This window comes from Benincasa hispida, chromosome 1 (genome assembly GCF_027475165.1).
Source record: "Benincasa hispida cultivar pf3 chromosome 1, pf3_genome.v1.1, whole genome shotgun sequence".
NCBI classification, from domain to species: Eukaryota; Viridiplantae; Streptophyta; class Magnoliopsida; order Cucurbitales; family Cucurbitaceae; genus Benincasa; species Benincasa hispida.
Genome location: NC_143478.1, coordinates 59599144 through 59613967, shown reverse-complemented (window position 1 = coordinate 59613967; position 14824 = coordinate 59599144). Strand labels below are relative to the sequence as shown.

The 14824-nt window shown below is 36.8% G+C and overlaps 1 protein-coding gene across 1 annotated transcript; it reads right to left on the bottom strand.

The window, feature by feature from the left end:
* Nucleotides 1-8437: 8437 nt before the first annotated feature.
* Nucleotides 8438-13375, bottom strand: LOC150038582 (uncharacterized). Its single transcript, XM_090313717.1, has 3 exons — nucleotides 13370-13375; nucleotides 12476-13213; nucleotides 8438-8626 (listed from the first exon to the last, which is right to left on the bottom strand). The coding sequence occupies exons 1-3, from the start codon at nucleotides 13373-13375 to the stop codon at nucleotides 8438-8440; spliced, it is 933 nt and encodes a 310-aa protein (XP_090169843.1).
* Nucleotides 13376-14824: the final 1449 nt, after the last annotated feature.

Sequence of the window (14824 nt, the reverse complement as noted above, 5' to 3'; positions counted from 1 at the left end):
ATGATTTAAATATTATATACATGAATAGGAATTCATGTTAAGAATAGATGATATATTAATTTAGTATTAGATATTAAATTAATTAATTATTTATTTAATATTAATTTTATTTAAAATTAATTATGAGAATTAATTTTGTTTAAAATTAATTTTAAATATTAATTATGGAATTAATATTTTATAAAAAAAATTTTCATTTGATATTTGGAATTTCAAATAAATTTTTCTTAAAGGAAAAACAATTAAATAAAAAAATGGAAAAGGTTGAAAAAGTGGGTTTTCTCCCACTTTTACCAATGACATTCACGCCTATTTTTTTTTCACTCTAATTAAGTTATTTAGTGTCAATTCCTCATGTAATTGGATTACATGAGCTAATTTGACAAAAAAAAAAAAAAAAAAGCTTTTCTAATTCAGAAATTGATTCATGAAAAATGTTTTCTTGATGAAGAAAGAATTCTCCATCTCCTAGACACCAAAGCTTAAACATCTCCAAAACTCCCTCAAATTCGAATTTATTGTGGATTCCACCATCCAATTTAAGGACCAAGAGGATAGTAGGGAAGATCAAGTGGTGGTTTATAAGATATCGGTGTGAAGATTTCAACAGAAGATTGAAGAAATTAAAGAGTGCTTCAAAGGTTTTTTTTTTCTTCAGAAATCCTATTTTTTTTGTCTTTTTAACCTTAACGCTTAATTTCTAAAATTAATAGAATTAGAGTGCTTAAGATCTGAACTACTTCCATTTGTTGATTGTTAACACCAACAATTGATACCAGAGCATGATTTAAGCACTCAATTTATGTTAATTTCAGCTTGTGGGTGTTTTTCCTAAGTTATGAAATGAGTGTTGATATGGATATTTTTTTAGTTTTGGCATTAGATTTCTTTTCAATTATATTGTAATTGTTGTAATTACTCTTTGTTTATGGGGCTTTAATATGTGATTAAATGTTTGTAAAATTGTTAGAGTTAATAGAGTAGAAATTAGGTTGTATTTGGAGGAGAAATTAAGCATGCAGTAGCTGAAAATGAAGCAGTAGAAGCTTTTGCCTCAAAGCGTTGAGCGTTGCAACGTTGTTCTTTAGGCAGCCTAGCAGAAGAGGCTTCTGCCTCGCAACGTTACTCATTAGCAACCCAGAAACATGTGTGCGGGGTATATCCAGTTCAGGTGGCTTTGGTTCGATCGGTTCGATTCATTTAGGTCTGGTTCAACCATCTTTTGGAACGATTCACCCATTTTCTTGCCTTGGAGGTCCGGTTCGAGCGGTCTGGAGTTGGTTTGGGTTGGTTCGGACGATTCAAGGACAGTTTAAACTTGGTTTTAAATTATTCTTGTAATAATTTAAGCTTTTGCTTATTTAGAATGCCAAAACTAGTCCATATCAATATATGTTTAATTATTTATGCATTTTGAATGTATGTTATAATTAAATAAATCTTATATGTGCATAAAGTATGCCATGTAGATTTAAAATCTCACCATAGGAAGCATGTAGCATGAATTGAAAGTATGTTATAAATAGTTATAATACATAGTATGCATGTGTTAGGGTTTCATGTTTTTAATATAATTAGATATATTAAATTATGAAATGCTTATTATATGTTATGGATTGAAAGCATGTCTAGAGTTTTATAAAGTTTTATAGAATGAATTAGCCACTTAAAATTGTGAGGTTCGATGCGGAAGCGAGGATCGACACTAATTTACAATTTCACAGTAAATTAAAAAATAGAAACATAAATTATGTATTCTAACAAAATTTTACAACATGCTTAAAATAAAAAGCAGAGAAGAAAAAATGGGATTTAGATTTACTAACTTTTGAAGTCACAAAGCCTTCATGAAACCCTCTCCAATGGTCAGGAACTCTTCTCTTGAAACTCAATCTCAACGAACAAGAAAACAACAATACCAAAAGGACACCACCAAAGGGAAACCTTAGTATTCTCTTGAGGAGTTGAGAATCCATAGGAGTTCTATGGGTTATGTGATTTTTGTAATTTCAAGTATGGGGGAGAGGAAGAAGTTTTTAAAAGATTTTTTCTACAAAACGTTCTTGGAAGAGGACTGCCGCAACATAGACACTCTGTGTCTTTTTGGGAGGAAAATCATGATAACCTCTCACGTCTATCAGAAGAAAGAAACAGGGGAGGGAGTTATAGCTCCCTCCTCAATTAAATTCAAAAAATAATTTAATTCTATAATAGACATATATGATAACCAGCTTATCATATAGTATGTATTAAACTATATGTTATATCGGATATAACACATAATTTATAATTTTTATATTATATCAAATTCAATATAATCTATAGTTTGTATTTCTCTTAATAGTTTATGGTATTTAATAAAATTAACTTTATATTAAACTTGATTATATGCATCTAATCCATATAATCAATATTTGAATCTTATTCAAATATTTAATTCCTCTCAAATAAACTTTATATTATAATGTATCAAATACATTATATTAATTACATCATATATAATTAATTTCCTCAAATAATTTAAATAACTCAAATTAATTTAAAATTAAATTGATTTTCAATTATCCTAGTTGAGCTACCAAGGGGACCTTGTGGACCTGTAGATTGAAGCTTCAATGGTACATGGGTAATTAATTAAACCCCTTTAATTAAATTACCCAACATCCATTAACTACTAGTCACTCAACTAATGACCAACAACTGCACTCTTCACACTGCAGATATATTTTTGTGTCTATTGGATATAACCAGTCGTGCGATGATCTTTCACAAATTGCTCGTAAGTACAACTAGGTCAAAATTACCGTTTTGCCCTTATAGTTACATCTAACTCCTTAAGTACCACTGATCCCTCTAATGAACAATAAGTCATAGTCCAACTATGATCGAACCCCTCTTGGGCCAAGAGAGAGTGTTGCGTCACATTGTTCAAGCCCCGAAATCAGTCCTAAAGGGAGCAATTTATCTATCCCGACATTAGGGAATGAATGAATTCTGTCTTTGTATAACTGTGTTCCTAGCTCCCTTATCAAACGAATCCCTAAAATGATAAGCGTATTGAGTTGGCGATCTGACCACTCTCACGCATGCGAAAGGACCGCCTTCATAAGCGAAGTTCACAACTCACTCAGGATTCAGGTCATTTCACTTATGGTCATCTTGGTGAAATGTAAGTATCTACTATTAACGATGTTATATAATGAGACTATTCATTTCGTGGTCCAGTCTTATATGAACTCCTCGTATAGAACACCCTTGCTCACCATATCTCTACATGAATGATCAGGATCGAATCATTTGTAGAACTTTACAACAATTGTAACATCTAAAAAGTGGACCATATTCGTAGTGCAACCATGATAAGGTACCTAGCTTTATCCATTTACTATAGATCGTTTTCACTTAAACACAATCCACTTGTATGTCTCTATATACATATTTAAGCTATAATAATCTTGAATGTTTGTTTATTGGTTTTTTGAGTTGATGCTACTAAATGTCGAATAAAATACTTCAGATTTTATTAAATAAACAAATTGTTTATACAATACAATTACAAACTACAGGACCCAACCCCAAAAAAGATGCTTGCTCACTTAGGGTTAACAAATAGTAACTTGTTTTAATTAGTTAAAATAAGTCGTTATCTTGTAAAAATTTGGTTACAAACTCACCAGGGCTAAAATCCTGTCTAAGACTACAGGTACTTAAGTTGACGGTTTACGGAATACCTGCTACTTGGGGATGTTTAGCCGGTTTTTTAGCATTGTTAACTCGATTTTATGAGCATGCGTGAGCAGTGTAAGGTAATAAATTGGTTTATCACTTAGACATCGTAAGTTAAATTCAAATATAATCGTTATACACTAATAACCACCTACACTTAGGTCGTTTTTAGTTAGATTATACCTAGGTAAATATTTACCAAAAAAAAAAAAAAAATATCACTTCAGTGGGAGATTAATAATATATACGATATATTGTTCTTAGCTCTCACGTCCTTAAGAGTTCACACTGTGAGATTCATGCTCGGCTTCGAGTCACCCTAGAAGTGACTTCCATTCGGAAAGTGTTTGCATGGGTCAATATCAAGGTGAATAGGGGGAGTAGTTCATAGTAAGTGGGAGAAGGAAGTGTGTCAATACATACTACGGTCTCCTCAATTAGGTTGGACTGTGAGATTCCTATGTTGCGTCTGCTTGTCTTTTTTAGGCGGCATTAGTTAGTCGTCTTATCAACGACTAGCCGCAGAGGGTTGTAACATGGGATTCGAAACAATTCAAACTCCAGAAATGGATAGAGCTTCTTAGGTCCATTTTCAACCTTGACTCTCCAATTCGGTAGCATTGTTGGGGCTGACCTTTAAGGTCTAAAAATGAAGGGTTACAATTACAAGAGTTAATAAAGTGTTAGTAAGTTCTTGACCGAAAAAGGTAACTAAATAATTCTAGGAATAAAGAGTTATTCTGGAATTAGTACTTAGTAAAAAATGTCTTGCTTCAGTGAAGGAGTATTTAACCACCCCTCGGTAGCATTTATTCTGACTTACTAAAGTATCGTTGCAAATAAATTTGGGTACATTAGTACTTTTGCTAAAATTTGAGTGGATTTGAAAGCAATTTACTGATTAGAATTTGTTTATATTTTTAGCATGTCGAATTCTTCTAAAACACCCGATTTCGATAATTTTAACGGTCTTGATTATTCAACATGGAAATCAAATATAAACATAATACTAGCTATTCATGGTTTAAGGTTTGTTTCAACAGAGGAATGTTCTCTATCTCCTAGCTCATATGCAAACCAAAATGTTTGGATTGCTTATGACGAATGGATTAAAGCAAAAGATAAGGCCTGAATCCATATCTTAGCAAATATATCCGATATACTAGCTAAGAAATTCGAGAACATAGTTTGCGTTAAAGAAATCATGGATTCGTTACAGATGTTGTTTGGACAATCTGTCAGGAACGATATTCTCGAAGATGATTATAACTATGACATAAAAGGTAGAACCTCTGTTAATGAAGATGTTCTAGATATGTTAAAGGTAATAAAAAAAAATTGATATAGACGAGGAAGCTGAAAAAGCACAACAAAGTAAATATGATTTACTCGTTGTTGAAACATGCTTAGTGGAAAATGATAAATTAACCCGGATATTAGATTCAGGTGCCACTAATCATATTTTTGTTTTCGCTCAGGAAACTAGTTCCTAGAGGCAACTTATAGAAGACAAGACCACCTTTAAGGCAGGGATCGTAGAGGTTGTCTCAGTTAAATCAGTGGGAGATATGAAGTTATTTATTGAAGATAGATTCATTTTACTTGAAAATGTTTATTATGTTCCTACCATGAGGAGGAATTTAATATCTATCTCATGTTTGCTAGAACAAAGTATAAAGTTTCCTTTGAAGTTAATGAAGTGTTCATTATTTCAAAGGGTATTAAAATATGTTATGCAAAACTAGAAAATAACTTATATGTGTTAAAACGAACCGGAGCAAAAGCTGTTTTGAATGTAAAGATGTTTAAAACAATTGAAACTCAAAATAAGAGACGAAAAATTTCTCTTAATGCCTATCTTTGGCATTTAAGACTTGACCATATTAATTTCAATAGGATTGAGAGATTTGTTAAGAGTGGACTCCTAAGTTAGTTAAAAGACAACTCTTTACCTCCGTGTGAATCTTGTCTTGAGGGTAAGATGACCAAAAGATCTTTTACGGGAACAAGTCTTAGAACTAAAGAATCATTAAAGCTCGTGCATTCAGACCTTGTGGTCCGATGAATGTTAGAGCACGCAAAGGGTATGAATGTTTCATCAGTTTTATTGATGATTATTCTAGATATGACCACATTTACCTAATGCATCATAAGTTCGAAACCCTTGAAAAGTTCAAGGAGTATAAGACAGAAGTTAAGAACCAATTAGGTAAAAAGATTAAAACACTCCGATTAGATCGAGGTGGGAAGTATATGGACTTAAAAGTCCAGGACTACTTGATAAAACTAAGAATTCAATCTCAACTCATAGCACTCTAATCACACGAGATTTCCGGAGAAACGTGTTTCGTGGAGTTGAACTTGAATTGGTGTTGATGTTGGAGTTGATTTGATGCGATGTGGTTCGATCTCTAATACTTGATCCTCTAATTCTCTCTCAGTTGGGTGAATATGCTTGACTTGGAGAAGGAAAGCACCAAACGTTCTTGAAGTAGAAGTCTTGGAAGCTTGGAGTAGAAGTCTTGGAAGAGTATTTGTGTCTTCAAAGGTCTTCTGCCTTATAGAAGTGCAACTTCAGGAGTCTTGGAAGCTTGAAGTAGAAGTCTTGGAAGAGTATTTGTGTCTTCAAAGATCTTCTGCCTTATAGGAGTGCAGCTTCAAGAGTCTTGGAAGCTTGAAGTAGAAGTCTTGGAAGAGTATTTGTGTCTTCAAAGGTCATCTGCCTTATAGGAGTGCAACTTCAGGAGTCTTGGAAGCTTGAAGTAGAAGTCTTGGAAGAGTATTTGTGTCTTCAGAGGTGTTCTTCCTTATAGGAGTGCACTTCGAGAGTCTTGGAAGCTTGAAGTAAAAGTCTTAGAAGAGTATTTGTGTCTTCAAAGGTCTTCTGCTTTATAGGAATGTAGCTTCAGAAGTCTTGGAAGCTTGAAATAGAAGTCTTGGAAGAGTATTTGTGTCTTCAAAGGTCTTCTGCCTTATAGGAGTGCAGCTTCAGGAGTCTTGGAAGCTTGAAGTAGAAGTCTTGGAAGAGTATTTGTGTCTTCAAAGGTCTTTTGCCTTATAGAAGTGCAGCTTCATGAGTCTTGGAAGCTTGAAGTAGAAGTCTTGGAAGAGTATTTGTGTCTTCAAAGTCTTCTACCTTATAGGAGTGCAGCTTCAAGAGTCTTGGAAGCTTGAAGTAGAAGTCTTGGAAGAGTATTTGTGTCTTCAAAGGTCTTCTGCCTTATAGGAGTGCAGCTTCATGAGTCTTGGAAGCTTGAAGTAGAAGTCTTGGAAGAGTATTTGTGTCTTCAAAGTCTTCTACCTTATAGGAGTGCAACTTCAGACGTCTTGGGAGTCCTCTGCTTGTTAGTGAATTCTCTCTGGGTCTTCTGAGTGTAGAAAATGCTGCCCTTACAAATGAAGAGAACTTCTCTATTTATAGAGTTCTCAGGTGGGCTTCGTGGGCTCGGTTGGTCGATGGGCCTAACCCTTGGGCCCAATTAGTTGGTTTTGGGCTTGATCTGAAATTTGGGTCCAATTCAACCTTTTTTGTAGTTTGGACTTTAAGCCCAAATAGTAATATCAAATGGACCAATTTAATCTCATCTGATTCGTCCTCGCGACGTCATCGAAACTTATCTTCAATTCAATTCGGGACATGTGTCAACTTCTAATTGGACTCAAAGTCAATGATTTAGAAATTCTTCATTAATTTAGCAAACGATGTGGTGACTTGTGATTGGTCCAAAATTTCTCATTGAACAAATGTCCCCTTTTCGAGATTTATGCATGTATATGGATGGATGAATCTCGAAAAAAAAATGTAATTTGAGATCAAAATATGATTTTTTGACTCTTTTAATTTGATGCATCATCATGATCAAAATATGAGAATTTAGCTCAAAATTTTGATTTGAAATCTTGTTTGTTTGACACACTTTTGCTAATTAAACTTTAATTTGAACTAAAGTAGAATTTATGTTCCACTTTAATTGCAAATTTAATTTAATTCGAATTCGAAATAGAATTTGGGAGTGAAATTGAATCTTGATCAATTTTGGTTTGAGATAAAAATTTGGGATATGCTCAATTTTAGTTGGAAATGAGTATAGAAACTAAGGTTGATTTAAATTTGAGATAAAATTTGGAATATAGCCAAATTTTGACTCAGCATTTTATTCATAACTCAATATCAAGGTTAACCATTCGAATATTGATAAAATTTGGGATATGACCAAATTTTAATTTGGGATGGATTTGACATTTATCTCACCCGATTTGGCTGGCTTGAATTTAGAATAAAAATTTAGATTAGAGGCTTTAGACTGAGGTTTTGAATAACAGTTTATTTTAATTCCAATTTGAATGGAATATGAATTTGAACTTAAATGGAAGAGATTTTGGAGAGCCAACGTATTGGAAGACAACTTTACTAGCGAGATCAGGCCATTGCCAGCGATATCAAGCCATTATCAGCGAGATCAGGCCATTACCAGTGATACCAAACCATTACCAGCGAGATTAGGCCATTACCAGCGATACCAAGCTATTACTAGCGAGATCAGACCATTACCAGTGATACCAAGCCATTACTGGCGAGATCAAGCCATTACCAGTGATACCAAACCATTACCAACGAGATCAGGCTATTACCTGCGATACCAAACCATTACTAGCGACACCAGACCATTACCAGTGATACCAAGCCATCACCAGTGATACCCTACCAACTTCACCAGGAATGTAATTTGAGAATCAAATTCGATTCGTTTAACAGCTGAAGAAGGAATGATACTTTGCTGCCGGAGACAAGAAGAAGAAGAAGACGAAGAAGATTGTAGAAACGTAGAAGATCTACATCTTCAAGGTGCTGAAGAAAGTTCATCCAGACATCGGTATTTCCAGCAAGGCCATGGGTATCCTGAACAGCTTCATCAACGAAAACTCCACCGTGACCCCTAATTCAGGCAGCCTCCAATCGAGCATGATCTTTTTTGTTGACTCTTAATTAATTTCAGCAAGAATCAGAGTTCCACAACAAAATAAACAGTATTTAATTCGAGTAACCCGTGATTTTATCAGATTTCAACTGATTAGTAGAAAAAAATCCTATCGAACTTAGCTATATAAATACTGGCAAGACGCATGCTCTTCTTCATCTTGTAGTGTGATCTCCTTCGTTCTTACGTCCTTTGCAGTTTGAATTGTGATTCTCTTTCGATCTTACGTTCTTTACATCCTTTGTCAATCAGACTTGGATTGGAAATCAACCTTGAATTGTAGTAGGAAGCTGTAAGTGAGGAGAAGGGAGAAAGAAGAAAAGATAGGGAATTAGGGCTTCCCTTCCTTTTTTGTTTTCATATATATATATATATATTTTTCTTTTTTTTGTTTCTTAAAATTTTTTTCTTTTTTTCTTTCACACTTTTCTTTTCTTTTCTTTTTTTCACATGTTTTTTTTATTTCTTTTTTTTTTTTTCAGAAGTTTTTTTTTCTTTTTCTTACTCTTTTTTTATTATTTATTTATTTTTACTAACTTTCCCCCCTACTATTTTTTTTGTAGGAGTTACGGTGCAACCAAATGAGCACAACAAGACAAGTGTTTTTTAATCTCATCGACCCGTCTTTGGTGCGCTCGTGTATCCTGATCATCATGGGAGGGGCCCTGCAAAGGTTTACAACTCTCCCATTCGATCACCCTAGATGGATCCCGAAAAGGTCTACTTTGTAGCACCATTCGTACATCCTGATCGTCATGGGAGGGGCCCTGTAAAGGCTTACAACTCTCCCATTCGATCACCTTAGGGAGGATCTCGGAAAGGTCTACCTTGTAACGCCGCTCATGTATCCTGATCACCATGGGAGGGGCCCCGCAAAGGCTTACAACTCTCCCATTCGATCACCCTAGGGAGGATCTCGGAAAGGTCTACCTTGTAGTGCCGCTCGTGTATCTTGATCCTCATGGGAATGGGCCCTGCAAAGGCGTACAACTCTCCCATTCGATCACCCTATGGAGGATCCTCGAAAGTTTTGCCTTGTTATGTTACTCCTTGATCAAAATTTGAAGATAAAGGAAATATGCCATTGAGTATTTGAAGATGAGGCGGATATGCCATCAAACCTTGAAGATGAGAAGAATGTGTCATCAAGATTTTGAACGGAGTCAGGTTGACTAGAGTCGATCTTGTGTACAAGGTGGAGCCATATGGACCGGAGTTGTCCTCGCATATGAGGTGGAGCCAGATGGACTAGAGTCGTCCTCGCATATGAGGTAGAGCTAGACAAACCAAACTTGATCTCACATATAAGGTGGAACCACACCCACATTTTTGGAGAGGAAGCGAAGCTACACAAATTTTGGAAAAGAGGTGAAGTTGTACCAATATTTTGGAGAGGAAACGAAACCGCACCATGACTTTGAAGATGGAGCGAAGTCGCGTCATCAGTTTGGAGATGAAAGGAAGCCACGCCACGACTTGAAGATGAAGCGAAGCCGCGTCATTAGTTTGGAGATGAAATGAAGCCACGCCACGACTTTGAAGATGAAGTGAAGCCGCATCATTAGTTTGGAGATGAAGCGAAGCTGCATCATGATTTTGTAGACTGAGTCATTGAAGATGGAGCCGAGCAATGCACACTGACCTTGAACTTGAAGATGGAGCGGAGTCATGCACACGGACCTTTAACTTGAAGATGGAAGTGGGGCCATGCATGCCAATCTTGAACTTAAAGATGGAGAGACATCAATGAAGCCTTTGAACTTAAAGATGGAGAAGCATCGATGAAGCCTTTGAACTTAAATATGGAGAAGCATCGACGAGACCTTTGCACTTGAGTTTGACAAAGCATCGACAAATTCTTCGCATTTGAGTTTGATGAAGCATGAAGCTGTGGCAGTAGGCTTGACTTTGTGACTTTGAGCATGAAGATGAAGCATCGATGGAGCCTCTAAACTTGAATATGGAGGAGCGTATAAGTTTACTTTTAAAGAGGAAGCGAAGTGCATTCCACGTGTGTGCCTTTTATTTACTGTGTTGGCTCCTTACGAGGGATGAACATCTTCAACCCATTGTGTTGCCCCTAATAGGGATGAACATCTTCAATCTAAAGTGTCATTCTTTGACGGGGATGATCAACATCAATCTTGTAGTATTATACTTAGGTGGTTGTGGTACCTCTTCTGATGGACTAAACTTAAATTTCTTTAAGTTTCCTTCGTACCTTTAAAGAAAGGACTCGAATCATGACGTAGTTCAAGTTTTTTTTTAACTGGACTGAACTTGAAGTTTCTTTCAAGCTGCCTACATACCCTTCTTAATGATAGGGATCAAGTCATAATGTAGTTCGAAGAGATTTTTTTTTTCTTTTTATGTGCGACTGAACTTAAATTTCTTTAAGTTGCCTACGTACCCTTTATAATGAAAGGGATCAAATCGTAATGTAGTTCATACAATTTTTTTTTGGACCGTTCACATTTTAAGCTCATGCGGGCTATGAGCATCATGTAGTTTAGGCTCTTGCGATGAGGAGCTTCTTCATTTAAACTTCAGAAGCTTTTATTTCATCATGGTTTTGATTATCCTCTTCATTTGTAGGATTCATCAATATGATGAGTTTTGGCTTCACTATCAAGGAACCTTCTATACTTATGTCAGCAAAAAATTTCCTCTTCATGTGTGAAGGGACACGACTGTGAATCTTTTCGTCGGTGTTTTCTTCATGGAATGACGTTGGCTTCAAGATTTTTATCCTTCCTTTACGTTGATCGCTTGTTGTCTTGAGACGATCAAAAGAAGATGCTGGAGTTTGATCTTTCTTTGATGTGGATATACTTAGCCTTTTGAAGGCTGAAGTTTGAGCAAAAGTAGTCGTTGGACATTGGTCTTCTTCTCCTACAGTGGCCATACTCAATCTTTGAAAGACTGAAGATCGAGCACTTAAAGGCTTAAATGATCGAAGACAGAAGTTCTTTGCTTCATTTCTTCTGAGTCTTTGACTTCTTCAGCAGTCACATGATTGTTGTCAACTTCTACTATGCCGACAGTGTGATATGCAATAACTCTGATACTTTTTCTGGATGATTATTGAGAAAGCTTCTTGGGAGTAATTCTGTTGAAGTTGCCGGTCGTCGAAATTGAGGGAAATCTTTGTCTTCTTTCTTAGCAGGCTTAGGCTTCCGTGTCATCTTTTTTCCTTTCTTTTTATGAGTCTTGTTTCTTCTTCTATAGCTTTATTAGGAATGCGACTCTTTTTGGGTGGAGTTTGGTTGTCTTCTCTTTCGACGAGTCACTACTATCCACCCTTCGTTGTCATCTTCAACAAGCTCATCTTTCTTTTCGGAATTTTTTATTTGAGTCTCTTGTTAGAACCGAACAACTATAGGCTCGAATTCTCTAAACTGGATCATACTTTGTCTTTGAGCATGGGACACATACAGTATTGGAACATTTGAAGTCACCGCTACTGTAGCGTGATTTGTCTGAGCTACTTCATCCAAATCTAGCTCAATCTTCATTTCACGAGCTAACTCTCAGTAGTTAGGATCATCTATTTTTCCTTTTTGTTCCAGCCGCTTGCATTCTGGTAGCTGAATAAGTTGCTTCTCTAATAGTTGCTCCAACATATCTGCCACATTAGAGTCAGGGAATGGATAAACCTTCTCTTGTCTTTCTTTAAGAGTTAGACGACGCTTCTCACCCTCATTGTGCCTTCTTTCAAATTTTGTTAATTTTCCTTTGGAGGAAAATTTCAGCGGGGTCACATGAACGACCATAGATTCTTTTGTAGTACTATTCATGATCTTTTCGGTGCTTTTGGCTTCATTTTTGTATTTTCTCTCCTCAGGGACTAAAAAATCTTTAGTTTCCCTGTTGGCGATGCTCAGCTCCATATCATGAGCGCGTGTTGCCAGATCCTCAAACGTACGAGGTTTTATCCCTTGTAGGATGTAGAGAAGCTCCCAGTGCATGCCTTGAGTGCACATCTCTACTACAGATAATTCAGAGAGTCCATCTTTGCAATCCAGACTCAATTCTCTCCATCGGTCGATGTAATCGATGACTGTCTTTCCCTTCCACTGTTTGGTGTTTGTCAACTCCATCATGCTAACAGTGCGCCTTGTACTGTAGAAGCGGTTCAGGAACTCTCTTTCTAGCTGTTCCCAACTGTCAATCACTTCTGGCTTCAAATTAGTATACCAATCGAAAGCATTTCCTTTCAAGGTACAGACGAACTGTTTGACTAGCTGGTCTCCTTTGGTTCCTGCATTTTCGTAGGTCTCAATAAAGTGTGCAACATGTTGCTTTGGATTGCCTTTTCCATCGAACTGCTGGAACTTTAGAGGTTGATACCCAGCTGGCATTCTTAGGTTGTCGATTCTCTTGGTGTACGGCTTGGAGTACATAAAGGAGCTTTGCAACGGTCCTTCGTACTGAGCTCTTATGGAGTTTGTGATCATATCTTGGAGCTGTTGAACTGACAGGGAGGCAACAGAGGTGGATTGTGGTGGCTAACTTTCCTGCAAGATAGTCTTTCCTTTGTCATTGACTTTTGTACCTGGGGATTGACTTGATTCAGCAGTATCTCGAGCTTGTATCTGATCTCTTAAAGCAGCGATTTCATGATCTCGCTTCTCTACAGCCTTCATTAGGAGATTTATCTTTACCTCCATCTCTGCCATGGTCGACTCAGTCATTACGTCAGTCATCATGCCAGACACTACATCAAAATGTGATTCTTTCTCTGATAGATCAGTAACAGAAGCATAGTTTTCAAACAAGGGATTTTCTCTGATGACGATCCCGCCTTTAGGAAATTCCATTAGCTGGCCCCCGATTTCCTCCGTAATGACAGAGCTTATGTAAGTGTTGCTTGCGACGGTAGCTTTGGATGCAACTTTCTTTGGTGCCATTTGTAGATTTGTTGACTCGGATGACGATTTGTTCACACGAGGTTTCTGGAGAAACGTGTTTCGTGGAGTTGAACTTGAGTAGGTGGTGATGTTGGAGTTGATTTGATGTGATGTGATTCGATCTCTAATACTTGATCCTCTGATTCTCTCTCAGTTGGGTGAATATGCTTGACTTAGATAAGGAAAGTACCGAACGTTCTTGAAGTAAAAGTCTTGGAAGCTTGGAGTAGAAGTCTTGGAAGAGTATTTGTGTCTTCAAAAGTCTTCTGCCTTATAGGAGTGCAACTTCAGAAGTCTTGGAAGCTTGAAGTAGAAGTTTTGGAAGAGTATTTGTGTCTTCAAAGGTCTTCTGCCTTATAGGACTGCAGCTTCAGGAGTCTTGGAAGCTTGAAGTAGAAGTCTTGGAAGAGACACAAAGGTCTTCTGCCTTATAGGAGTACAGCTTCAAGAGTCTTGGAAGCTTGAAGTAGAAGTCTTGGAAGAGTATTTGTGTCTTCAAAGGTCTTCTATCTTATAGGAGGACAGCTTCAGGAGTCTTGGAAGCTTGAAGTAGAAGTCTTGGAAGAGTATTTGTATCTTCAAAGGTCTTCTTCCTTATAAGAGTGCAGCTTCAGAAGTCTTGGAAGCTTGAAGTAGAAGTCTTGGAAGAGTATTTATGTCTTCAAAGGTCTTCTACCTTATAGGAGTACAGCTTCAGGAGTCTTGGAAGCTTGAAGTAGAAGTCTTGGAAGAGTATTTGTGTCTTCAAAGGTCTTTTGCCTTATAGGAGTGCAGCTTGAGGAATCTTCGAAGCTTGAAGTAGAAGTCTTGGAAGAGTATTTGTGTCTTCAAAGGTATTCTGCCTTATAGGAGTGCAACTTCAAGAGTCTTGGAAGCTTGAAGTAGAAGTCTTGGAAGAGTATTTGTATCTTCAAAGGTCTTCTGCCTTATAGGAGTGTAGCTTCAGGAGTCTTGGAAGCTTGAAGTAGAAGTCTTGGAAGAGTATTTGTGTCTTCAAAGGTCTTCTGTCTTATAGGAGTGCAGCTCTGCCTTATAGGAGTGCAGCTCTGCCTTATAGGAGTGCAGCTTCAGGAGTCTTGGGAGTCCTCTGCTTGTTAGTGAATTCTCTCTGGGTCTTCTGAGTGTAGAAAATGTTGCCCTTACAAATGAAGAGAACTTCTCTATTTATAGAGTTCTCAGGTGGGCTTCGTGGGCTTGGTTGGTTCATAG